This window comes from Ochotona princeps, chromosome 14 (assembly GCF_030435755.1).
Source record: "Ochotona princeps isolate mOchPri1 chromosome 14, mOchPri1.hap1, whole genome shotgun sequence".
NCBI classification, from domain to species: Eukaryota; Metazoa; Chordata; class Mammalia; order Lagomorpha; family Ochotonidae; genus Ochotona; species Ochotona princeps.
The window spans coordinates 18,645,461-18,672,119 of NC_080845.1; the positions used below are offsets into that span (position 1 = coordinate 18,645,461).

General features: G+C 41.5%; 1 protein-coding gene across 4 annotated transcripts in view; it reads left to right on the forward strand.

The window, feature by feature from the left end:
• The window catches only part of ECPAS (Ecm29 proteasome adaptor and scaffold), a 107,105-nt gene that overhangs the window by 31,390 nt on the left and 49,056 nt on the right, over window positions 1–26,659 (forward strand). For all 4 annotated transcript variants that reach the window (XM_058672865.1, XM_058672866.1, XM_058672864.1 and 1 more), the window contains 12 exons: window positions 137–253; window positions 1,003–1,121; window positions 2,525–2,674; window positions 10,328–10,496; window positions 12,914–13,053; window positions 17,054–17,135; window positions 19,018–19,137; window positions 21,695–21,780; window positions 22,010–22,088; window positions 23,829–23,878; window positions 24,788–24,854; window positions 24,946–25,068. In XM_058672865.1, the coding sequence (XP_058528848.1) occupies window positions 137–253; window positions 1,003–1,121; window positions 2,525–2,674; window positions 10,328–10,496; window positions 12,914–13,053; window positions 17,054–17,135; window positions 19,018–19,137; window positions 21,695–21,780; window positions 22,010–22,088; window positions 23,829–23,878; window positions 24,788–24,854; window positions 24,946–25,068 (1,302 nt within the window). The remainder of the gene's footprint in view (window positions 1–136; window positions 254–1,002; window positions 1,122–2,524; window positions 2,675–10,327; window positions 10,497–12,913; window positions 13,054–17,053; window positions 17,136–19,017; window positions 19,138–21,694; window positions 21,781–22,009; window positions 22,089–23,828; window positions 23,879–24,787; window positions 24,855–24,945; window positions 25,069–26,659) is intronic.

The following is a 26,659-nucleotide window of genomic DNA, read 5'->3' on the forward strand; positions in this document are numbered from 1 at the left end:
TTGTGTATTCTCTGGGATGTCATATGTATGTCCGTTAAAAGAGCGAAGTCACAACTATTTACTAAAATGAGGAATATTTGAGAAATGAATTTGTCTTTAAGATATTCTAGGTAATCTCAATTTCTTCTGTTTTTAGGTAATGGAACTGCTAGTCCATCTGAATAAGCGTATAAAAAGCCGCCCCAAAATACAGCTCCCAGTAGAAACACTGTTGGTTCAGTACCAGGATCCTGCTGCAGTTTCCTTTGTCACAGTAAGTATTGTGTTATAACATGTTTTTAAAATGAATTGATCTTTCATTAAAATTTTTTTCTTTCACTTATTTAAAAGGTCAGAGAAAGGCAGTTCTTTTATTCTTCGGTCAAGATTGGGCCAAGACTGGGCCAGGACGGGGCCAAGACGGGGCCAGGCCAAAGTTAGGAGCATGGAGCTCATTCCAGGCCTGCCATGTTGGCAGGGGCCCTCGTTTATGAGCTAGCATCTGTTTTCCAGGGTGCACATGAGTAGGAAGCTAGGAAAGTGGGTGAAGCTGGGATAGGAATTCAGACACTTACTGTTTTTTAACGATTGATTGTATTTATTTGAACAGCACGTTTATATATATATATATCTTCTTTCTACTGGTTCATTCTCCAAATGGCCATGAGAAATGGAGTTGAGCTACGCTCAGCCCAGGAGCCAGGAATTCTATACATATATAGTAGTTTTAGATGGCTTAAATGATGTTTTTTTTCCTTCTCAATGATAAGTAGTTGCATGTATGATTATTTTAGATTAGGTCATCCCTCCTCTTATGTTAAAGCAAGTGTTGGAAATACTTCAGGCTGGAATTCTTTGTCTGAGATAGAGTCGTGGGAGAAGTGTCGCGGTGTGGAGGGAGAACAGTTCGTGTGTGTGGTTCTTTCTGTTGTATCTATTACTCCCTGAGTTATGGAACATATGTTGTTGTTGAAATCATAGCATTTTTCCCTCAACTCACATGCTTTTCTCTTATTGTATTAGAATTTTACTATAATTTATGTTAAGATGGGCTATCCTCGCCTACCGGTGGAGAAACAGTGTGAGCTGGCGCCCACGCTCCTCACTGCCATGGAAGGGAAGCCTCAGCCGCAGCAGGATAGGTATGGTTCTGCGCTCAGCACACTGCCTTGCTGCACAGCCAGCAGCTGCTGTTCAAACGTGGGTTCACCCCCGGGCTTCAGCTCGGCACACGGGCAGGCTGGAGCTCTGTGCCGACAATTATGCTTTCTGCACAGCTTTAAAGTCACTGTTTTCATTAAGAGCATTATGCAGTTCCTTCATGTAAACATCAAAAAATGAGTTGAACTAACAACACTTTCTAAATTGAATGAGTTCTTTAGTTGTTTATTTTGAAGCAGTAAGCTTTTGTGATTGCAAACATTATAGTTAAAACATTTCCTTAAAACATTTCCATCTTGTAGAATATAAAGCTTGCCAGGCAGTTTTCTGAGCCTTCTTGTGTTGTATGGGAACTGGAGAAGTGTTTCTGGCCCTAGCTGAGAGCTCATGTATTATTCCTGTCATTGTGTCATGGTGTCATGGTGTCATGGCATGTCATGCAAACTTGTGGAGGAAAAATGATTTTAGTATTTTCCAAGGATTTTAAAAAAAGATTTATTTATTTATATTGGAAAGGTATATTTACAGAGAGAAAGATGATCCATCTGCTGGTTCACTCCCCAAGTGGCTTTAAAGGCCGGAGCTGAGCTGATCCAGAATCAGGAGCCAGAAGCCTCCTTGGGGTCTCTTACACAGGTGCAGGGTCCCAAGGCTTTGGGCTGTCCTTTACTGCTTACCCAGGCCACAAGCAGGGAGCTGGCTGAGAAGTGAAACAGCTGTGGGATCCCGGTGCTTGCCAGGGATGGATTAAGCAATTGAGCCATTGTGCCAGGCCTACATTTTAATAATAATTTCAGTTGACTTTTTATAGCATATTTATGTTTTAGAGAAAATTGAACCACAGATATTTACAAATTGGATTAATAAACTTCACAAGCTATAGTTGAAATTGTTTTTTCAGTGTTTTAAGATTATCAAAAGGTGTTAGTGAAAGAAAGAATTATTGAAGTTATGTTACCTAAATTAACAAAGGGAATTTTATTATTGTGTTCAAAATATTGATGGCTTGGTTTCTGTTTTAGATTTAACTTCATTTTAATTAAATGTGGAAAAGAAAAATTGTATTGAAAAATGATGTTAAGTTGAACTTTAGTCACGTTCTAACATTAAATCTCTTCAGATGTTAATCTTAGATTTAATTTAAGTACATTTGTTCCAGATATTTTTAGTTAGGAACCAGGTTGACTAAAAGCCAGTTGTTAATTGTATTGTGAGCTTTCGAAGTGAAGGAACGTGGCTACCTCCTTAGCTTAGGGCTACCTTAGTGTAGTATTGAAAACAAATGGTTCACTGCCAGTTGTTGTGTTGTGATTTTTGTTGTTTATTGTCATTTTCATGTATAAAAACTTTTTTATTGGTAATTGCAATAACTAATTTTTTTCAGCTTAATGCATCTTTTAATACCAACCCTTTTTCACATGAAATACCCTGTTGAATCATCAAAATCTGCTTCTCCGTTTAATCTTGCTGAGAAACCAAAGACTGTGCAGTTGCTTTTGGACTTCATGCTAGATGTCCTTCTGATGCCTTATGGGTGAGTAGAAAAACGAAAGCACAGGCGAAAGCAAGCATCCCTGTTCTCGACTGCTTTTGCTGTGTGGAGTTAGTCGGCTCTCACTTTAAGTGGGTGTAGTTCAGGCCTTCTGCTGTGGTTTGGCCTTCCACCAACCTCCTTTTTACTGTGCTCATGGGTGCCAAGTTGTTCTGATGACTTCAGACCCAACTGTCCTTGCTGAAATCTATCTGTCTGCAAAAATAGTTCCACTCTCGTTTAGACAGTAAATAATCACAGATTGTTAAAACTATAGCATTCTTCTTTCTTATGTTAGGTCTTTTTTTTTTTTTTTTTTTTTTTTTTTAAGATTTATGTATTTATTTGAAAGGCAGAGTTACAGAGAAAGAGTTCTTCGATCTGCTGTTTCACTGCCCAAGTGACCACAATGGTCAGAGCTGGCCAGGAACATCTTCCAGGTCTCCGATGTTGGCGCAGGGGCCCAAGGATTTGGACCATCTTCTGCTGCCCTTCCAGGCGTTAAGTAGGGTACTGGATGGGAAGTGGAGAAGCTGGGACATGAACTGGCGCCTATATGGGGTCCAAGTGCTCGAAGGGGGTAGATTAGCCAATGGAGCCATTGTGGACTCTTCTTCATCCTCCCTACCCTCCCCATAGTATTAGCATTTTTAACCATTGGTGTGACAGTGGCATAAAACTAAACTATATTTACAGTAGTACTGATAAATATAGGCATTTGTTTTTGTCTTTGTTGCTTTTACACTTGATCTTAGCCAAAAGACTGAAAAGCAATGTTTTTGATGTTTTTAAATTTTAGCTCCCAGCCATATGAGAGAACATACAATATTTTGTGTGTCTGGTTTATTCCATTCAGTGTGATTTCTCCAGTTCTGTCTATTTTGATACAAATGGTAGAATTTCATCTTTCTGATCACTGAGTATACCTTTGTGTATATCTGCCACAGTTTGTTTATTCATCTGATGAGGGATACCTTGATTGATAACAAGCCTTGGCTGTTGTGAGCAGTGCTGTTACATAGAGGTGGTGGTCCAGGTATCAGTCTTTGACTCATTGTGTTCATGTCTTGGGTGTATACCCAGTCATGAGAGTGCTGGATCATATGGCAAGTCAGTTTCTGTTTTTGTTTTTAAATCTCCACACTGTTTTCCACAGTGGCTGCCCTCATTCACTTTCCCACCAGCAGTGTATGAGTGTTTCCCTCACTCTACACGCTCACCAGCGTTTGTTGCTCTCAGTGTTTCAGATTTTAGCTGTTCTGACGGGTGAGGTGATATCTCATTATGGTTTTTTTTTTTTTAAAGATTTATTCATTTTATTACAGCCAGATATACACAGAGGAGGAGAGACAGAGAGGAAGATCCTCCGTCCGATGATCCACTCCCCAAGTGAGCCGCAACGGGCCGATGCGCGCTGATCCGAATCTGGGAACCAGGAACCTCCTCCGGGTCTCCCACGTGGGTGCAGTGTCCCAATGCATTGGGCCGTCCTGGACTGCTTTCCCAGGCCACAAGCAGGGAGCTGGATGGGAAGTGGAACTGCCGGGACCAGAACCGGCGCCCACATGGGATCCCGGGGCTTTCAAGGCGAGGACTTCAGCCGCTAGGCCACGCCGCCGGGCCCTCATTGTGGTTTTAGTTTGCATTTCTCTGATGGCTAGAGATGTTGAGTATTTTTCCGTGTATTTGTTGGCCATTTGTATTTCTTCTTCTGAGAAATATCTCTTGAGCTTCTTTGCCCATTTCCTAGCTGGATTGAATTTTTTCTTGTTATTGAAGTTTTTTTTTGTTTATTTTTAAAGATTTATTCCATTTTTATTTGAAAGTCAGGGTGAGAGAGAGAGAGAGAGAGAGAATCTTCCCCTCTGCTGGTTCACTCCACATGGTTGCAATGGCTCGAATCAGGGCAATCAGAGTCAGAAGCTTCTTCCTGTCTCTCCTGTAACAATGAAGGACCCCAGAGATCTGAGACATCTTCCATTGCTTTCCCAGGCCACAGCAAGGAACCAAATGGGTCGTGGAGCAGCCAGTGTCCATATGAGATGCTGGCGCCGTAGGTGGAAGCTTAGCTTAGTGTGTCACTGCACCACTTCCATGTTGCTGAGTTTTTAAAAAATTTATTATTATCATTTTATGACACAGTTCCATAGGCCTCTGGGATTTCCCTTATCCCCTCCCCAGATCCCTCCCCACTCACTGAGTTCTCTATATCGTTACCATAGTACAGTTCCCCATGCACAGTCTCTATGTCCATCATTGTGGGCATGGACAATGGTAGAGTCCTGCATCCTATTGTCAAGATATAGTAAACAGTTTCATAGTAAGTCCATCTTTGTCTGGAAGTGGAGATGAATCCTCACATCTGGCTATGTTAGTCTCCATTTCACAGCTACTGTACATCCCTTTAAGTGAAAAGCCACAATACAAACTCAACAATAGGAAGAAAAATAGAAATTTACAATGCCTTGAAGTTGAATAACATGTTACTAGATATGAAAGTCTCCATTACACAGCTAGTATACATCCCCTTAAATGAAAAACCACAAAACAAAATCAACAGGAAGAAAAAAGAAACTAACAACACCATGAAGTTAAATAACATGCTACTGAATGACTAATGTGTCGCTGAAGAAATGTAAAAGAAAATCAAGAACCTTTTTGAAGAAAAAGATGCTGCTGTATGATCTATGAGTTATTGAAGAATATAACGAGGGAGGTGTTTGAAGAGATGAAATTAACAAAAACAACAAAAAATCAAAATCCATGAGATATAGTTTCTGCTGATTTTTGTTGGTGAATTGTGTCTCCTGTAGGCAACAAATAGATGGGTTTTTTTTTAATCCAGTCTACTAATCTATGATGTTTGATTGAGCTTAAGCCATTTACATTTAGGGTTACTATGTATGGGTGGCAATTTGGTCCTCTCATTTTAGTAATGGGTTGTTCGTTGATTTAGTCTTCTGTTGTCATTTTACTGGGATGTCTTTGGCAGCCCCCAGAAGTCATTCCTCCCCTGTCAGACATTCCCCTCACGTGCTCCTGCTCCAGCATGTCCGTAGGTCTGCTTCCCGGGGTAATCTGTAGCCCTCCTGCTGGGCGTCAGGGAGGCATGTACAAGCCTGGTGTTCCCCACCTTCCTCACATAACCTCCCCCACTACCTAGCCCCCACCCCCCAAAATAGAATAAGCACCTCTGTTGGCACACTGGTATATTTTACACAAATTTGGCATTAGCTTGGTCCAGAATGCTACAGCCCTACCAAGACTGGTCTGCTCCCATTCTATCTCTTGTGCTCACCAAACTGAGCCCACATGCGTGCCTACTGGTGCTGCCTTGTCCAGCTTGGTCTGCTCACAGCCCCTGTTCTTGCATTCACCAGAGGGAGCTGAGCTGCAGCTTTGCAGGGGAGTCCCCAAAGTTCCCCTGCTAGGCCCAGTCCAAGCCCTGGATCTTGCGTGTGCTGGCAGGTACTTCAACCCAGCCTGACATGGACCTCCTGCAGTCTAAGCTCTCATTGGTGAGTGTTGTAGCCTACCTCAGCTCAGCATGGCTCACACCCTGTCTTGGCTCTTTTGTGTCCAAGTGGAGACTGTAGCCTGGCCAGCCCAGCCTGTGCCCACACCTGGCTCACACAAATGCTTTTTTTAAAAAATTATTTTTTAATAATCATACTTAGTTGATTAGGGTACAAAGGGTCAAGGGCTACAGGGTGAAAATGGGTAATACCATTGTTTCCACACTAATATTATCATTTTTTTCCCTGTGTCTGGGGTCAGGGGAGAAACAAAGGGAAAAGCCCCAACTAGCTTCCCACCCATCCCAGATCCCCAGTGTGAGGTGCACTCTGAGGGTCCTGCTTAAGCAGTTTTGATAGTTCAACAGTTCTGAATTGGTGCCAACCTCGCCATTCCAATCGCAATGAAACCTATTCAGAGTCCACTGGCTGACATAGTCTCTTCATGGTTGGGGTTCTGAGATCAGCAGTTCAGTTGCAGGGATCTCAAAGAAACTTCATCAGAGATGTTCCCAGATCTGATTCTTGTGTGAGTTTGCTAGTACAGGGTCCAACACCATCCGTTGCGCCATTCAGCTTACGCACATGCTGGTCGTTGCTATTGCTGGGTCATTTCTGTTTCCATCCCTGTCTTCCTTGTGAACCAATGGGTGATGTAGTCCAGCTCGATCCTACCCACTTCATACTCAGTCCTCATGCAAGCCAGTGGGAGTTGAAGCCTAGTTTGGGGTGACTCTCCATAACCCCCACCAAGCCTGCCCTCTACCCTGGTTCCCATGCTTGCCAGTATGTATTGCAGGCTTGTCCAGTCTGTCCCACATCCCATTTAGCTCTCGTACATGTCAGTGGGCATTGTAGCCTTGTTCAACCCAACCAACCTACTATTCAGCCCACACACTTACTGGCAGGTGCCTTTCTGTCTAGCCATGCCAGCCCCTTCCTGGTTTTCGTGATGTCCAGTGAGAGTGGTAACCCAAGAGGGAGATGCTCACTATCTCCCCACTAGACCACTCCCACCCCCAGATTATGTACTCTCCAGGTGGTTCTGGCATTGGACTTGACAGAATTAGCTCCCAGTGCCAGCCTCTGCCAGTTGATGCTGCAGCTAAGTCCAACCAACCCTCACCCACTCTGATTTTTGCTTGCACCAATCAGGAAAGTCAGCCCACCATGGCCCTTCCCTTATCTAGCTCGCATGAGGCCCACAGGTGTGATAGCCCTGCCTAGTCTGGTCTGCCCCCATCCCGACTCATGCTTTCCAATGGAAGTAGTTGTCCAGCAGGGGAGCCCACATTCCCATGTTGGCTTTGCCTCCTCCCCCTGGTTTTCACATGTGCTGTTTGGGCACTGCAACCACATCTGGTACAGCTCATCTCACCTTGGCATTCCTTAATGTGTACTGGTATTTGTCACAACCGGTCTTGGCCCGACCCACACTCTGTTCTGATGCTCGGATTTGCCAATGGGTGATGTGAACAGGTTCAGCCTGGTCTGCCCCCAACCCATGCCAAGTGTATGCCAGTGGGATAATTTCCATAGCCTGTTCTGGGCTGTTTCCTATTGTGCTTCTTGCGCTTACCTGCAGGGATTGTGTCCTGCCAGAGAAGTTGCCCAGGCTCCTCCATCAGAACCTCTCCCAGTGCCAGATTTCACATATACCAGTGGGTCCCTGAGCCAGCCCTACTCAGTTCACCTCCTGTCCTAGCAGGAACAGTGGCTTTTCCTGCCTGGCCTTCAACCCAATCTGGTTCTTACTGTTGGCTGTTTCAACCTAGCCATGGCTCATCCATACCCACATACAGCTTACACATGGTAAAGTAAGGGCTGAGACCTAGCCTAGTCTGTCACACATCTACCCTGGTCCTCCAGAGCACAAGATGGTGCTGGAGTCTAGGCCTGTTTGGTGCTTCCATTCCCAGTCCACACTTGTGCCAGGGGAGACTATAACCGTATCCTGATTAGAACACAGCCCCATTCCAGCCCATGTGCTCCTTGATGGGAAACTCAACCCAGCAAGGGTGTCCCCTTAGCTCCCCAACCGGGCCTATTCCCAGCCTTAGATCATGTGCAGGCCAGTGGTTGCTCTGATTCAGCTTGGCAGAGCCCCTCACCTGTCCTGGCCCCTGCCTTAGGTGCTGTGGCTTAGTGTCCCTGGCTCACGCAGATCAGTAGGTGCAAGGGCCTACTTGGCATGACCTGTGCTCCAACCTGATTTCTGTTCTGTCTTGTGAGTTAAGGTTTGTTCAGCCCTGCCCATTCTGCATCCTTCCAGTGGCAGCCCGGCCCACCCCACATCCTGTTGTGGGGTGCACATTTAGGTGCTGCTGCTTTGACCTGTCCTGATTATTGTGGGTTCCTTTACCCGTGAGTGATGGCAGGTGCCGTGGTCACACCTAGCTTAGTCCATCACAACCCCAGCTTGCGAGCTAACCAGGGGGACTTTTATTACCACAGGGTTGGGCCCACACAACCCCACAGAGTCTACCCCCAGACCAAGTTCTGTCGCGTGTTGAATAGTGTCTTGACCTTGCGAAATGTGACCACTCCACCACCCAGTTGGGCAATGGTACCTAACCCTGCCAAACAGGCCCCCATCCATAGCTTTGATGTGGGCTGGTGTGTGGCCGTTAGTGATGTTCTATGCTACCAGCCCATCTCTGGATTCCTAATTGGGCTGGTGAATCAGTCTAACCAAAATTTTCTTATGGATACTTCCCTCCAAACCATATGTCCTCAGTCCCCATGCATGCCTGAAACTTTCATGACCCTGCCACTGCGAATCATCCAGAATTCACCTCTCACCTACACTAAAACTGGCCTTATTCGTGATTGTCCCCAGGCAGCAACTACATATCTTAAAAACCCCAGAGTTTGCTGCCGGGCGGCCAGCAGGCTAAGCCTGGCACCACTTGGTGCACTGGCTGCCCAAGGCCGGGGACTTGTTCACTGCCTTGTGGCAGTGTCTGGCGTGATTCTTCAGCATTGGGTCCGACCCGGCAGGGGCACCCTCCACAGCTGCCATAGTGCAGGGAGTGGCAGTTGCCCCCAACCCCAAGGCCCGAACTCACACAATTGCTGATGGTACTGCAGCTATGCTTGGCCTGGCCCACTCTCAGCCCTGACCCTTGTGCTCCCCAGAGGTAGGTGTGGTCTAGTTGGGTAGTTCTCCAAGTTCTCGTACCAGGCCTGCTTCCAGCCATAGATCTCTCCTGTGCAAGCGGGTACTCTGGTCTTACTTGGCCTGGTCTGTCCTCAGGGTTGATTGAGCAGAGTTTTTAAGAAAATAGATAACTTTAGGAAGTGAATGAATATGAAAAGTAAGTAATGGTGAATAACTTATATGTTGTCTGGTTCCATGATTTTCTTTAACTTGTATTATGGTGGTTATTTGATTTTGATATCCAGTATGGTAATGAAATTTTTCTGCATAGAATTTCATAGTTTGAGATGATTTGAATTTATATCAAATTTCTTTTTGTATATGAGATATATCAGTTTAATTGAATTGGTATGGATTTGTTAAAATTCTAGTTTCTACTCCATTGAAGGTAAAAAAGAGATAAATCATAAATCACTAATCAGAATCTAAAAAGGGCTTTCGAAATTTAATGGGAAAAACAAATTCTCTTCACTTTTTCTTCGTAATTCCCTTTTGATTTTTTTTTTTCATTTTTGGGACATTATGTACTTGTGTGGTGGGTGGTTTGAAAGTTCCAGTGCGTTTTCTAATATATGTTGTTCAAGACAAGTTGAATTACAGCTTTATATAAGTGAGTATGATCATACTGTACTGTTGGGTGGAGAGTGACGGTCTCTCACCTCAGTGTCTGTCACTGCAAAGCTCGGAATGTGGTAGGTCTGCAGTGGCTCTGAGTGCAGTGGTGTGTTGATTGGGAGTGAGCAAAATATTTTTTATCATTGTTGGTAGCTGTTGTAATTTGTAACTGTGATGAGTGATGTATTCTTCTGATTAATTTGCTGAAGATGTAGATTCTTTTCTAGAAACCTTTATTTTCTATGATGAGATTTTAATTTCAGATATTTTCTAGAACAGTGGTGTGGAAGGGCAGTGTATGATCTGATCTTCAGTGTAAATGCATTTGCTTTTGTAGAGAGTTAAAAGTTTTTTTCTTCCCCCCAGATACGTGTTAAATGAATCCCAGAGCCGCCAAAATGCATCTTCTGCACAGGGTTCTTCCTCCAATAGTGGGGGAGGTACTGGGATCCCACAGCCTCCCCCAGGAATGAGCTTTTATGCAGCTAAACGAGTTATTGGTGATAATCCCTGGACACCTGAGCAGTTGGAACAGGTATGGATGGCATACTGCTCGCTTGTGGTGGTACTTGATCCTGTACGCCTGCCCTCATGCAGTCTGAAAGCATGTGTGACGTCATTCCGGTGTGTCTGGCTCTCTGGGGCCACTCCCGTGTTTGAAAGGAGCAGTTGGTGTAAAGTGCCCTGTCAGTTCTTTGTTAAAGCCCCTGGGGAAGGGAGGAGTGGGAATGGCTCTGTGGTTCTCTGGTATTGCTGACGTAGTTCAAGTATAAAACACAACCTGCTTATAATTTGAGTACATTTATTTGTTGTTGTTTTAAATTATAGGTTTAATAGTCACCTAGCTCCTTTGGTGCAGTTAAAGTGAAAATGTGGGGGAAAAGCATGACCCCATTTTATATTTCTTCCTGGGAATTTAAAAATTGGCATTAAGCATTTTATTCTGGATTTAAACAGGACACAGATGTTCTCTGAGCAGCTTTTAAAAATGGCTGGTGCTCTACACACAGAAGGTGCCTCAGTGTGTGTGTCATCAGGCACCTCAGGGAAGAACAGATGAGATCAGTATGTAATTATTTTGGAGTTCAAGCAACATGGGTTAGTCTTCTAATCCTTCCTTTATCTCTCCATGGCAGTCTAAATGATTTGATCCTTTTATTTTTGGGAGTGTAAGTGACCACTCATCAAAACAATGTTCCCAGGAGAGGGAAAGAAGCAAGTGGAGCATTCCTGCTACTCACAGATTTGTAGAATGTCAATTCAGTAAGAGATACAATTGATTAACTTTATTTACCTCTTTGTGTTCTATAGATTTTAATTTTTTTCTTCCTTAAATTGTGATGCAAGTAAGAAAGAAATAGTAATGGAAGCTACTCTTTATTGAGTGTGTTCTATGTGCCAGGCACTCTGCTAAGTAATTTGAATACATTATCTCATTTAATCCTCACAGCTGCCCAATGAGGTGTAGAAATTTTGTTAGTTCTGTTTTCTAAAAGGCACTGAGGCTTGGAGATTCACCAGAGTTACCCTTCTAGTGCTAGGCTTTGAACTTGGGTGTGTCAGAGCTAAATCTATAAATGTTGGGGATAATTGTTAATACCGAGTTATACTTTTATCTTGATTGCTAATACAGAGGCCTCTGTGTGTGTGTTGTGTCAGTTTCCTAGTCTAGCACTGTAATATGAACAGCTGCATTCCAAGATTGAAAGCTATTTTCTTTTTTCTTTTAAATGTCTTTTGTTTATGTTTTTCTAGATAAAATAGCTTTTTCCTAATGATAAAGTTAGTGATAATACAAAGCTTCAAGTAGTATGCCATAAAAATGGTGTAAAGTAAGATTAAAAATCCTGTCCTAATTTATTATTCATTTACAAGTTATTCTCTGTGTAAGTCCTACTGTATTTCTACTTACACGTTATAGTTGTTGTTTTTTTTTTTTTTTTACTTAGCCAGTACTTCGGGGTTTTAAAAACTCCCCTTTTTAATGTTCATAGAAAGTTTCATTGCATGAAATGTTTTTAAACCAGTCTCTTACTATAGATCATCTATGTAATTTTCTGTTTTCTTTTTATATATTTGTATATTTTGCTCATGTAATTGTTGTGGCATCTAAATATGTGAGTCTTTTCTATTGTAGCTTTTACTGTAATAAGTTGTATTGACAGGAAAGGCAAGACTATATATGGTATGTTACACTTTTTCATTTAGTAAATGTGAACTTTATCATTTCTAATTCATATATGCCGGAACTTGAACATAGGATTTTTTTTTAAGACACAAGTATTTTTGCTTTTTGGGTGTGTTTAGAGTAACCAGTAGAGAAGTCCACAGCTTCTGCCTGTTGGATAAGATAAGCAGATTCTCGCTTGTTTTTCCTTCATTTGGGCCTGTCAGAACACTGATTAGGATTTCACTTGCGTTGAGTAGGGCATTATACTTGAAACCATAGTCTTTGTTTTTAACATTTCAGAAGAAACAGGGAAAGACTAAATGTTAATGATAGAATGAAATTCCATGGAATATGAGTTGTTTCTCTTTAGGTTATTAAAAATTTGTGGTGTGCCTTCTTCTCAGTGTGCCTGTGCTGGAGGCCCTGGATTCAGAGTGCTAGGCCTTATCACTCAGGGGCCTTTGTAACGTTAGCAGGGAGACCGGGCATCTGAATAGTTTTGGATCATCAGTTAGTACATGCCTTCGTCTTTCGTCTTCTCTCATTTTCCTCATCTGAAAAATGGATGTGATGAGACCTTACCATAGATTGTGAGGGTTAAATGAAATACTGTGTATGTATGCAGTCCCTGGCACATCGTAAGCCTCAGTAGGAGCTGCTCTTGTTACGCTCTTGTTGCCGTTGATGCTTGTGTTCCTCTGACCACATGACGTGTTAAGCAGCACCTTTCATGACTGTGTTTTGCTTCCCTGACCTCTTTTCTTCCCTTCGTTTATCGGCAGTGCAAATTGGGCATAGTGAAATTCATAGAAGCTGAACAGGTGCCTGAACTTGAAGCTGTTCTCCACCTGGTGGTTGCTTCTAGTGACACACGCCACAGTGTGGCAACAGCCGCGGATCTGGAGTTGAAAAGCAAGCAAAGGTAATTGTTTGCCTATTAAGCTTTCAAAATTGAGAGGGCTGGATTTCTGAGTTTCCTTAGTTCATATTTATACACTTAGCACTTTTTGTAGTTATGAGACATTCAATTTATAAGTCTAAGAAATATGCCTTGGTTGTCACAAATAAAGAGCAGGCCTCTGTATGAGATGAGAAAGAAAAGCTGTTTGCACATGCAGTTTAAAGCTGGAATAGGTTAGGAATAAGAAATGAGACTGGATTAATGTACCTAGAAAACTGATGTTCAGAGAAATGTCTGATCAGTGTTACTGTGCTTCTAAATCTGTGCTGTAAAGGATGTGAAATGGTTTCCCTTTGTATAAATAAGTTGCAAAACAAGAACAAATTTTGATTTTTTCCTTTGAGACTTTGAACAATTGTTATGAGATTATAAAAAAATTAATTTTCTTTTTATTATTGTTTAAAGAGTTGAGAGAGATATATACCCATTTGAGCATCTGATTAGGATAAGGAGGGTCACGTATGTAGCAAGGTGAATGGGATAAATATTTCAACCTGTGTTTTTTCTCCTGTGTCCACAGAGGAGGAGGGGAAGGGAACTGCTGCTTGCTGTCAAATTACATTCGCACCTGGGGATAGGGGACAATTATTTGATGATACTTTAGAGACCCTGATATGGGGAAGAGTGTTCTGAAGGTGTTACCTCAGTGGTTTTGATAGTTCTGAGGTATCATCAGCTTCATTGCAGCAGGGTTGAGATAATCTTTCCAAGGTCTGTTGACTGAGGAAGTCTACAGACCGACGGACGTGTTGTAAAGCTTGCCCAGTAGAATTGTCCAACCAGTTCTGTTTACCTTCCTCTGATGGGATAGTCGACATCCCCTTCTACTCTAGATGAGCTGGCTGTCATGTCCCCTGTGTGCATCTGGGCATACTGTCCATTGCATGGACATCAGCAACTGAGGAGGTCCAGTTCTGGTACATGCATTCCAAGATCAGACAATACATCCTGTGATTTTTCCTTGTGGCCAGGGTCTGAGTCCAGCTCTTATTTGGGAATCCCCCAAGAAACTTCATCTGGAGTGACCACACATTGATTCTTACGTTCACCAGCCAGTGCAGGTTCAGGTTCAGTGCGTCCCTTGTACCAGTCAATGCACAAATCAATGGATGCAGCTACCTGCCTGGTCAGTTCACCCCCAGCCCTGTACTTCACACACAAACCGACCAGTGCTGCGGCCCACCCCAGCCAGTCTACTGCATACCCATGAGTGTTGCAGCTTGGCTTAGCCTTCCCTGCTCCTGGATCTGGGCATTATGTAAGCTGACAGGTGCTGTCATGTTTTTTAGGCTGGCCTACCACGAGCCTTGCTGTTTGTGCTTGGCAGCAGTAGGTACAGCCTAGCACAAGAATGCCCATAATTCTGCTAGGCATGTTGCCATCCCTGGATCTTGGCATGTCAAGGCAGTACTGCAGTGTAGCCTGACATGACTTGTACGCAGACCTGGCACTTGCCAACTGGTGCTGTAGCCTAACTGGGCTGGCCCACACTCATTCTGGCTCTTGTGTGGACCATTGGGTGCAGTAACCTAGCCCATTCTGGCTCGTCCCCAGTCATAGCTCTCATGCTCACCTGTGGAAAGAGCAGCCTAGCGGGGAACTCCCAAAGGCTCCATTAATAGGCCTGTTGCGCCCCTAGGTTTTAAACATGCTATTGGGTGCTGTGGTCCAGCCCAGTACCAATTTTTGCATTTTGCAGCAACTGCTGCAGCCTGGCTCAGTCTAGCCTGCCCCAAGTCCCGCTCTTGCGTGTCTGACCCACTGCCAGCACCAGCCCGCATGCAAACTGGTGGGTGTTGTGGTCTAGCTGTGCTTGATCTGCACCCTGTCCTGGCTCTCGTTTGTGCTAGTGTGTACTGTGAACTGACCCAGTATGACCTGCTTCTGGACATGGCCAACATGTATGCTGGTGGATACTTCAGACTAGCCTGGTCAGTCCTGCCCCCATCCCCAGCTCTCATGCTCAACAGCAGGGGGAGTTCCCAAAGTTCCCCACCAGACCCTCTCCAAGCCTCAGACTGAAATTGTTTTTAATGAAGTTTTATGGTTAATACTGTAAAATTAATTTACTAAGAGTTTAATAGATCCTAATTCATTTTTTTTTAAGATTTATTTATTTTATTACAGCCAGATATACACAGAGGAGAGACAGAGAGGAAGATCTTCCGTCTGATGATTCATTCCCCAAGTGAGCTGTAACGGCCGGTACGCGCCAATCCAAAGCCAGGAGAGCCAGGAACCTCTTCCGGGTCTCCCACGCGGGTGCAGCGTCCCAAGGCTTTGGGCCGTCCTGGACTGCTTTCCCAGGCCACAAGCAGGGAGCTGGATGGGAAGTGGGACTGCCGGGATTAGAACCGGCGCCCACATGGGATCCCGGGGCATTCAAGGCGAGGACTTTAGCTGCTAGGCCACGCCGCCGGGCCCTAATAGATCCTAATTCATATGAGGTCGGTACAGTCAGTCTGAAGAATGTAGAATGTATTCCATTTTTTTTTTTAAATTTTTTTGTTAGAGGGCCCGGCAGATTGATAAATTGTCAAAGAAGAGATGGGTTAGAAAAGCATTCATAGGACCCGGTGTGATAGAGTAGCGGCTAAAGTCCTCACCTTGCAGGTGCTGGGATCCCATATGGGCACTGGTTCTAATCCTGGCAGCACCACTTCCCATCCAGCTCCCTGCTTGTGGCCTGGGAAAGCAGTCAGGGACTGCCCAAAGCCTTGGGATCCTGTACCCGTGTGGGAGATGTGAAGAGGCTGTAGGCTCCAGGTTTTGGATCAGCGTGGTTTTGGCTGATGTAGCTGCTTTGGGAGTGAATCATTGGATGCAAGATCTTCCTCTCTGTCTCTCTTGCTCTCTGGATATCTGACTTTTCAATAAAACTAAATTAAAATAAATCATGAAAAAAAGCATTCAGAGCAGAATTATAAATCATGTTTGCACACATACAGCATAGCATGAAAGCAGAACTAATGTCAAAGGGCAGAGAAGAATGTACAGGAAAACCTCGGGAGTCAAGTTGGAACGAAGGATTGCATTCCTGATGGGGTCTGTGTGTCAGTGGGTGGATGCTGCAGCTGCAGGTGAGGGGATCAGATCATTAATCATACTCTAATTCACCTCATAGTAAGGCACAGATAGGACTCAATCTTAGTCACTAACGACTGTGTGCCTCTTGTGTTCAGGGAGGTGCAATATGTACCTGCAGATAAGGAAGGGGGGGATGCTTGAGCACGGTGACACAGCGAGCATTTGGCATTCATTGATCACTTTTGATTTTTCCAGTGGTTAAAACAGAATTATTCCGTAGCCTGGGGCTCTTTGGCAGATGCAGTGTTGAGCCTTGCTGGAGTTGCTCCAGAGCCTGTCCATTAAGAAAAACAGCCTGAATATCTTCCTCATGGAACACGCAGGAAGAAAGGAAAAACACACACATGGCAAAGTAGTCACAGATTACCTCTAAAATAATTAAGACTTTCGGCCAGAAAAATTAATCTTTTGAAAACAAAAGTATAACAATAACGAAAAGCCATATTTCACACCTGGTACTAACAGTAAACATTCATAGTACAAAATTATCTGTTAAAATCAAATTCCTATATATTGAAAGTATTAATATCATCAAAATACTGACTTTGTAGATGAAACATGCTTATGCTTTATTGTACAAGAAGTCTTAAGTTTTTAAAGCAAATAAAGGTGTTTAAAAAAAAAAAGCAGCACAGCCTAGTGCGGCACCACTTTAGGTCGTTAGATAGAATGCTCTGTGATGCTGAGTCAGGATAGGTGATTTGAAATTTTGTTGTTTAAAATACCCTTTGTGTTCTCCTGCAGTGTCAGTTGACTGTTTCATATGTGTACTTTCAACATGTCCTTTGGTAACAAACATTGGTGTATGATTTCTTAGGAAATCTTTGCAGTGGGAAGAAAAATAATTTTAACCTATTTCAAAAACCTTCCATAGCTTAATTGATTGGAATAATCCTGCCATCATTAATAAGATGTACAAGGTGTACCTTGGAGACATACCACTGAAGACGAAAGAGGTAGGTTGTTGATTTTTTCTGATATCCGCATAAACAGTATTTTATCCACATGAACCGTATTAATTTGTATGTCTTCTGTTAGATGCATCAGAGCTGTATGAAGTACTAGTTTAAGTCAGGGCTAGTAGAGGTGAATTTTAACTAGTTCTGGAGTTTTCAGTTTAGGTGCTTAAATAATGATATATTTATCCAGATTAGGGATTAGTAAAAGATTTTTAATTTAATATTTTAGGCTTTGTAGGCTTGTTGTCTCTGAGGCTGAATCTGCTTAATACTCAACTCTTGTCTAATGTGAAATGACCACAGCCAGCCCATAGTTAAAAGAGTGTGGGTGTGTAGCTGTGGAAACTAAAGTTGAATTTTGTGTAATTTTCATGTGTTAGAAACTATTGTTTCTTAATTTTCCCTAACATTTACATATATCTAAATGATTCTTACCTCATAGATCTTAACAGGATAGTTAGTAGGCTGGATTTGGCCCATTTGCTAAATTTAGTTTGCAGACCCCTGGTCTAGAATTGGAAAGCTCTTTGGAAAACTTTTAGTTTACTCTAATACTATTCTGAGTTTTTAAGCATTAGATGGTTGTTTTAAAAATCATTAGCTTGACTTAGATTGAGTGTGATGTGGCAGAAGGAACAGGGAAATGGGAACGGCAACCTCTGGATTTGACTCCCATTAATGTGGGACTGCACATGACTGTGTTGAGCATGGGTTTGACTAGTTAGAAAACTTCTCTGGGCTTCATGGATGTGTTGGATTAAATGAATGGTTCTTAAGACTGTGAGACATGGACCTTTGGGGGGGTCATAGAGCTTTTTAGGGGGTTCAAGAAAGCAACAGGTAAAGTTGACTTCCTTTGCTGTGTTGATATTTGTAGTGATTGTATGAAAGGTAGTGGTTGGGTACACACGGTAGGGTGCTAACACAGGTCAGAGCCATGTTTTCACTGTCTTGCATTCATGTGAAGAAAATGAGCACACACACAAAATGGGGAGAAAATAAAATTTAGCTGTGTTTTAGAATATCTTTGATAAAGTAATAAAACATTTCCATGTGAAGAATAGACAGATAAACTGATTATGAAGGAAGAAGATGAGTTGTCACCTACAGGAAGACAGTTATTTATTGCTGATAATAAAAGTTACTCCTTAAAGCAAAAATCACAATTTTGATAAACTTACATTCATCACAATGACTTGATAGTGTATTTGTGTTTAATGGATTTTTCTGATGAAATAAGTGCTGAAATGAGTACTTTTTGTTTGTTGTATACTGAAATGTTATACATTGTTTTCCAAATGACCAATGATATTGTAATAGAATGAGCCATTCAAAATGCAAGATAAACTGGTGGGATTTAGTATATCAGAATATAAATCTGTTCATAGGATGTAGGCTAAACAGCAAATTAGGAATAACATACAGGAAACTGTTACCTTTGGATGCAGTGTCAAAGCGAAGATCCACAGTTACCTAAAAAGGCCAATGTTAATTTCTAGATTTTTGACCACATGACTGTGCAAGCTGTTTTTGTCATAATGCTCAGTCAGAGCCATGTGTCATGCAGACTGAGTGTGGAAGCGTGTATAAGAATCCAGCTGTTCCCTAGGAAGGTGGAGACGGAGGATACTGAAAATAGAATGGTTTTATTGCCTCAGTGCTGCTTTTTTATAGTAGTTTCTTTAAAGTAAAATGTTACGGAAGAATTTTAAAGTTCTTACTGAATAAAAAATGTTTAGTTTTGATGTAATATATATAAGTTATAAAAATAAAAGCTTTTTTTGGAATTTTCAGTAATTTTTAAGCATGGTGAACTCTCATGACTTTTTCAGTTAAAATAACTTTAAGACGTTCCTATAACTGAACATACTTTCCACAGGGAGCAGTTCTGAAGCCAGAGTTGAAGAGGGACCCAGTGAGCACAAGGGTCAAGTTAAAGATTGTCCCCCATCTCCTTCGTTCTAGACAAGCTGCTGAAACTTTCCCTGCTAATATTCAGGTAATTTCTAGATGAAAATGACTTCTTTGCAACTTTCATGGCTGTTTAAATCGATAAAAATGAGTAAGGAGGTGTTTTTTTTCTTATTTTTCTCTATGTTAAATTTAGATATAGAAATGATTTAAACATTTTTGCTGTAGAATACACATACTATGAATGATTTCTGTTTACCATAAATGTAGAGTGATAATCTCTTCAAACTAATTTTTTGGGGGGATATGTGGTTTTTCTCCAAATATGGTTCCACCGGAGTTTTCATCGCTGAAGTGAAGGTGGACTTCCTCGTAGCTGAGCCCTCTGTGAAGGCACCAGCTAAATCCTCCCGATTGCTTCCGAATGCTGGCGGCTCTGTGCTGCAGTGACGGGGATTTAGACTGCTGCTTTTTGTTTGCTTATTGCAATAGTCCTCTACCTTACTTTCCTTCCTCTGGTCTCGCCCACATCCAGCCTGCATTCTCTGTTGACCCCAGGATTATCTACAGTCGGGAATCCTGTACTTTGTGTTAGTGAAGGATGAAAGGGCCTTTGTAAAAGATCTGTAATGTAGGTAATGATCAGTTCTTCAGGTAGATAGATTTGGTTATGATTTTTCTTCATGAATTATTTGCTTTTTTCCTTCTACCTTTTTAAAAAAATATTTATTTTAAAGAGAGAGAGCTGGAGACAGATGGAGAGAGAGAGAGAGAGAGAAAGAGAGACAAAAAGAGAGCTCTTCAATCCACTGGTTCACTTCCCAGATGCCACAGTGGCCAGGACTAAGCCAAATGGAGACTAGGAGGTAGAAGTTTCATCTGGTCTCCCACGTTAGCGCAGGAGACCAGACACTTGGGCCATCTTCCGCAGTGTTTGGCCAGGTCACTAGCACACAGCTAGATCACAGGTGGAACAACTGGGTTACAGACTGGTGCCTGTATGGAATGCCAGTGTCTCAGGCGGCAGCTTTACCCTCTGAGTCACTTGTGCAATCTTTGGTGGTTTATACGTATCTTAACTTTTTTTTAAAGATTCTTTTTTTTTTTTTTTAATTTAAAGGCAGATTTACAGAGAGGAGAGACAGAAGGAAAGATCTTCCATCTGTTGGTTCACTGCCTAAACAACCACATTGGCTGTAGTTGAAGCCATCTGAAGCCAGGAGTCTGGAGCTTTTTCTGAGCTCTCATGTGGGTGCAGGGTCCCAAGACTTTGGGCCATCCTCTGTTGCTTTCCCAGATCACAAGCAGGGAGCTGGATGGGAAGTGGAGCAGCCAGGACACAAACTTGTGGTAGTTTGAAGTGGATATCTTCTGTTCCTGATTTGTTGAAATTGTTTTTACATAATGAAACAATGTTGAATGTTGTTAATTTTTCCTGTATCAATTAAGATTATCATGTGTTTTGTCTTTTCATCATGTTAATGTGGATTAATTTTCCTGTGTGACTCTCCTTACCTTCCAGGAATATATCCCACTTTGTCATGTATATACTTTTTAAAGATAAAGATTTTATTCCAAAGGCTGACACACACACACACACACACACACACACACACACGGAGAGAGGAAAGAATGAGAGAGATTGGGAGATTGAGAGAGAGAGAGAGAGAGAGAGAGAGAAAGGGAGAGAGAATGAATGAGATCTTCATCCTTTCTTCACTCTCCAAATGGCTACAATAGCCAGTTCTTGGCCAGGCTGAAGCTGGGAGCCAGAATCTCTGTCTCCTCATGAGTGGTAGGGGACCAAGTGCTGGAGCTGCCTGCTGCCTCCCAGACACGTTAGCAGGAAGCTGTATTGGAAGTGGCGTAGCTGGGACTCAGACTAGCACACTCTGGCTTGGGATGTTGGCATTGCAAGCCGTGGCTTAACTTGCTGTGCCACAATGTTGGCTGCTGTCTAATTCTTTTAATACATTGCTGAATTTAGTTTGTTAGTATTTTGTTGAGGATTTTTAGTGTTTATAAGGGACATTAATGAGATTATCTTTTAATGTCTGTTATTTGATTTGATATTTTTTAAAAATAAAATTTTTTTTGTATTAGGCAGTCTCCCTGCCTGTCTTTCTGCTGGTTCAGGTTGAAACTGGGAAATATGAACTCAGTCTGGATCTCTCCTGTGAATGGCAGAGATGGGAATATTTGAGCTTCTGCCTTTCCTAGGGTATGCATTAGCAGGAAATTGAATCTGCAGCACTGCAGGCACTCTATGTGCCTGCATGGTATTTTAGCTAGTGTACCAAATACTGCCCTGCTCTTGGTCTTAAGCCTTAGGTTTAACTTTTCTTTTCTTCTTCCTTCTCCTCCTCCTGTTGGTGAAATGGCAGAATGGTGAGCCAGTGCACTGTGAATTATGCCTTGTTTCCTAGTAATAGATAGGTCCACAAGTATTGCAGATTTGTGAGATCAAGCATTGTGATAGTTATTTCTTACTTTGTAAACTATTGATAGAAACCACTGATTGTTCTAAAATATAGCCACATTAATTTTGAAGTAAAAAGGTCTAGTGCTGACTCCTGATGACTATCCAGAAAAGTGAATGGTTATTTTTGTTAATTGATACTTTTCCCTTTGTTCCTTTAATGTAGGTTGTATATGATGGACTTTTTGGAACAAATACAAATTCCAAGTTAAGAACATTATCCCTGCAATTTGTGCATCACATTTGTTTAACGTAAGTTCTTTTGAGCTCCTTTAACTTGAAAGTTTTCAAGCCCCTGGAGTGATCAAATGATCATTTACTCATCTCTAGAAAAAAGACATGCTTGCTTATGTTTAAAAAAATTAAGATTTTAATATATTATCTATCTTATTTCAGTTGTATATGTTAAGTAATCTTCTGAAACAAAATCTGTAATTGTATGATTCTTACCTTGCATTATGTATGTGTGTTTTTTTGAAAGCTGTCCAGAAATCAAGATCAAGCCATTAGGTCCAATGCTTTTGAATGGCCTCACCAAGCTAATCAATGAATATAAAGAAGTAAGTGCCTTGTTTTTAAAAATCCATTAACATTTTATATTAATTCTTAACATTTTTTTACTTAATGGCACAGATTTTAGAATTCATTGCCATGATTTTCTTTTTATTGACAAAGTGGTTAAAAAGTGATGCAAGGGCTGAGAGGGCTTATCCCCTATTTAAATGACTTTTTTTTTTTTTTTAAGCAAGCACATCTATGCTGCAGAAATAGAATTATGGGAATTAGTTGAGGTCTGCTCTGTGTTTCATTTCCAGATGGGGCTGTTTGGATTTGGCTTGTATTGGGAAACAGTGTTTACTTCTTAGAGGCTGAAATTTTGCTGATGGGAATTGTGTCTAAACATGCATTCAGCAAATTTTTGATTCCTTAAACTGAGATGAGGATTCCTTGGATTGTAGGTTTTCAAATCCTGTTTTTTTCCTACTGCATTTCTTTCACTATATTTAGTATTTCAGGGCAGTTAATAAAAAAGGTAAGGAATCAAGAACTTTAGTTGGCATTTTTTTTCCTTAGTCTTAGCTAAATTTGAATGCATGTTTGCAGCAATATTGTGAGATCAAGATCTTGCCATTCAAAGTTAGATTTGATTCAGAACACTAGTTTTGCTCTTTGTTGAATTAACTTCTATTCTCTGCACTTCAGTTTTTTGTTTTTGTTTTTTGTTTTTTGTTTTTTGTGTTTTTTTTGGTCTGAGCAATGAAAATAATAATACCACTTTGTTGGAATATTGTGAACATTAAATGAATTGGATCACATAGGTTGATCAGCATGGTGAAGGTAGTTCAGTATATATTAGTAAAAAGCTGATCATTTGTTGTGCAGCTGGCTATTCTTTCTCCTGTTAGACAGTAGCTTGATTTTTAAGATCTAGGAAGTCTTTAAGATTGTTTTTATGATGGTATAGTCAAATATTTTGGAGTGGGCATCATAATAAAAACACTTTGGGGCTTTTAATGAGACAGGGTATTTAAAAGCAGATCAGAGGGGCAGACAAGCCCCTGAGTCCCATCGACCTGTATTCCCAACAGGTGAATCTGTGAGAGTGGCTGCTTGTTGTGGTAGGCTAAAGCCTAGGGTAAATGTATAAACTTCAGCTGGCAGAAGTTTCAGAATGCATTCTGAATGATCAGAGTGTTGATCTTCATAAAACCTTGTGAAGTTGTGTCTATGTCTTGAGGGAAGCAAACTAATTCACTTTGGACTATGATGCCCTTAGTTTTCTGTATGGTGGAAGATGTGAGAGATGCTCTTCAACAATGTGCATATTTTTAGAAAATCGCTATACAACTTGCTACCATTTGGTAAGAAAGAGAGAATCCTCATCTGTTGACCCAATGATGAGTTTGCTTAAATGTAAAGCCATTTTTTTTGTTTGTTGAAGATGAATTTTAGTGTATGTAGGTTACAATGTTGACGTGTCTTGAACTTAGTGCTAGTGAACAGAAGCCTTCATGTTACCACTGCATTTTTCTTTTGGAATGAGTTGGGGATACAAGGTTTTGTTTTGTTTTTCCCTTTAATAGTGTGATGGATTCTGGGTTTGGACTTCCAAAGTTTTGTTCAGATAGTAATATATATATACCTATGGTAAGGCAAAGTGAGACCAAGCTAAAACAAGGAGTAAGATAATGCATGTAATTTCAGCGAAAAGGTTTTGCTGTTTACTGTATTTTTTTGTTTTGTCTGTTTTTTGTTTTCTTTTTTTTCTTTTCTTTCCTTTTTTTATTTTTAATTTCAAGGACCCTAAACTACTGTCAATGGCATATTCAGCTGTTGGAAAACTCTCCAGGTGAGTAAACTCTTTTTTAGTGAGAGATACTCTATTGGTATACTGAGAAACATGTTGTAGCATTGAGAACTGGATGGCGAACACATTGTTGTTCATCTGAAAGGAATGCATTTAATGGCCATTCTTGGTAGAATGGAGATGGGAGATATTTTAATTTACATTTGAAGATGTAATATCATATTAAATGATAGTCTTCAAATGAGATTCCAACTGAATTGTGTCGTTACGGATTACATATTTGTAACCTAGAGACATTTTATTGTTTGTGGTGCCTCTTACTACTTGTGTTAATAATTCCAATAACCTGTATTCTTCTAGTGATTCTCTGTTCTGATAGCATTCATATGATTCTTAGTAGCCTTGGTTCCAAGGATGGATTTATTTTCTTCTGCTCACTACGGTCTCCTCAGTCCACCTCCTCCCATTGTTGTCTTCTGGCAGCATCTTATTAGGGAAACAGACGTGGAGCATCCTTGGTGGCACTGAGTGCTGCTCTGTGCTTTGCACAGAGTCTGTGTTGGGTCTTGCAGACTGCGTCTTACATGCTGATCAGGGAGAGGAGCTTGGGGGTTTGGAAGAAAACCACCCATCACGATCTGAGATAGTGTGAAGGCCTTCTGCCTGTTGACGAGGCAGAGCAGCTTAGTCAAAATCAGAAATGTTAACTGAATGCATGGAATATTATAGAGGGAATGTCTGGAAAAGATGTTAAGGGTTAGTTGGATCAGACAACTGAAAAATTAAAATTTACTTTTAAAATATTATGCTCTAAAGGTGTTATCCTGGTGATGCTGACATTGTGTTCAGAGGGGGAAATGCTAAGTTCAGGAAAATTGTGTTTAGCTCCATCCTACTCCACCTTTTAGTGGAGATTTGTCTTAATAATGATATTCTTATATTCTCTTACAGTCGAATGCCCCATTTATTCACTAAGGATATAGCTCTTGTACAGCAACTTTTTGAAGCCCTCTGTAAGGTAGGGAAATAGCTGATGTGTTTGTGCTTTCTGTTTGGTTCCTGACTTGGAAACCCAACATTCAGGGAAATGCTGTTTTATTATCTTATAGGAAGAGCCTGAAACTCGACTTGCTATTCAGGAAGCATTGTCTATGATGGTTGGAGCTTATAGTACTTTAGAGGGAGCCCAGCGAACTCTCATGGAGGCACTTGTAGCTTCATACTTAATAAAGGTAGGTCCAACCATGAACTGCAGTGACTAGTAGTATACATAATTTACTTCCTCTTTGGACTCATTTTTTTTTTATTCAAAGAGTTTTATACACACACACACACACACACACATATACAGTGACAGAGAAAGAGAAGAAGAGAGGGAGAGAAACACCCTGTTGTGGACTGTGCTTACTGGTTCTGTGTTTTAGGGGATATGCAGTGGAAGTGTAGCGGGGACTGATATGTTCAGACCATGGAGACAAAGTGCTGTATGTCTCTGTGCATACAGACCAAAGATGGACGCCCAGTGAAAGATTGAATACATCCTAACAGTAAGATGGTGAACTCTCTGACAATGTTATGCCTACATTGTCAGGAAATACTTCAATAACAGCATGATGGACTTGTGACTGTTCAGGAAGGATATTCATTTTAAAACTAGAGGGGAAATCAATGGGGGAAGGAACCTTGGGGAAAGGCACGGGCAACCCAGAGCCTATGGAACTATATCATAAAACAAAATAAAATATTTTTAAAAGGTAAAAAAAAAAAAAGAGAGAGAGAGAAAGAAACAGAGAAAGGCAGAGAGAGGTCTTCGTCTACTGGTTCAGTCCCCAACTAGCTGCAACAGATGGAACTTGTCTGGTCCAAAGCCAGGAGACTTCTGTGGGTCTTCCTCATGGGTGCAGGGCCCCAAGCACTTGGGCCATCCTCAGTGCTCTCCCAGGTGCATTAGCAGGGACCTGGGCAAGAGTGGAGCACCTGAGACACTATCTGCTGTGCCACATGCTGGCCCCTGTATTTTGCTTTCTTAGCGTTGAATTGCTTTTCTGTTTAGCTGTTTTGGTAATTAATAGAGGTATTTGCTGATTGTATTTATGATATATAATGATTTTTCTTCATAATGGAAATTTGATTTTAGGGGAAAAGGATTGTATTTATAATCACAGTGATGCTTATGTTGGAAACATTCTGTGTGAGAAAAGTTTTTTAAGGCTTATTTTATTTAGTTGAAAGGCAGAGGTACAATGAGACAGAAGGAGAGATACAAAGATTGATCTTCTATCTGTTGGTTCATTCCCCAGCTGATGCAGTGGATGGGGCTGGATGAGGCAGAAACCATCAGCTTCTTTCTGGTCTCATGTGGGTACAGGGGCCCAGTGCTTGGGTCATCTTCTGCTTTCTCAGGTGCCTTAGTAAGGAGCTGGACTGGAAGTGGGGCAGCCAGGATTTGAACCAGCACCCAAATGGGGTTACAGCATTATAGGCAAGGTATGCTTTGCCATGCCACAATGCTACTCCTGAGAAATAATTTCTAATGCCATGTGTTCCAAACTTGAAACCTCCTGTCTTTCTGATTGGTAGCTGAGAAAAATAGTGTAGGTGAAATGGAGTTCTGTAGGCCACATTGCCAGGGAAAGACAGAAGGAAAGAAATGTAGTTTCCGTGTGCAGGAAGTAAGCCAGTCTACCATACATGCTTTTCTGTCTTCTCATCCTCCATGTGGCTTTCCTGGGAGTTACTGGGAGAATTTGGAATAGGTATAGTTTCATAAATATGTACACAGTATGCATGAATATAGTGTATATACATTATACACTTGCAGTA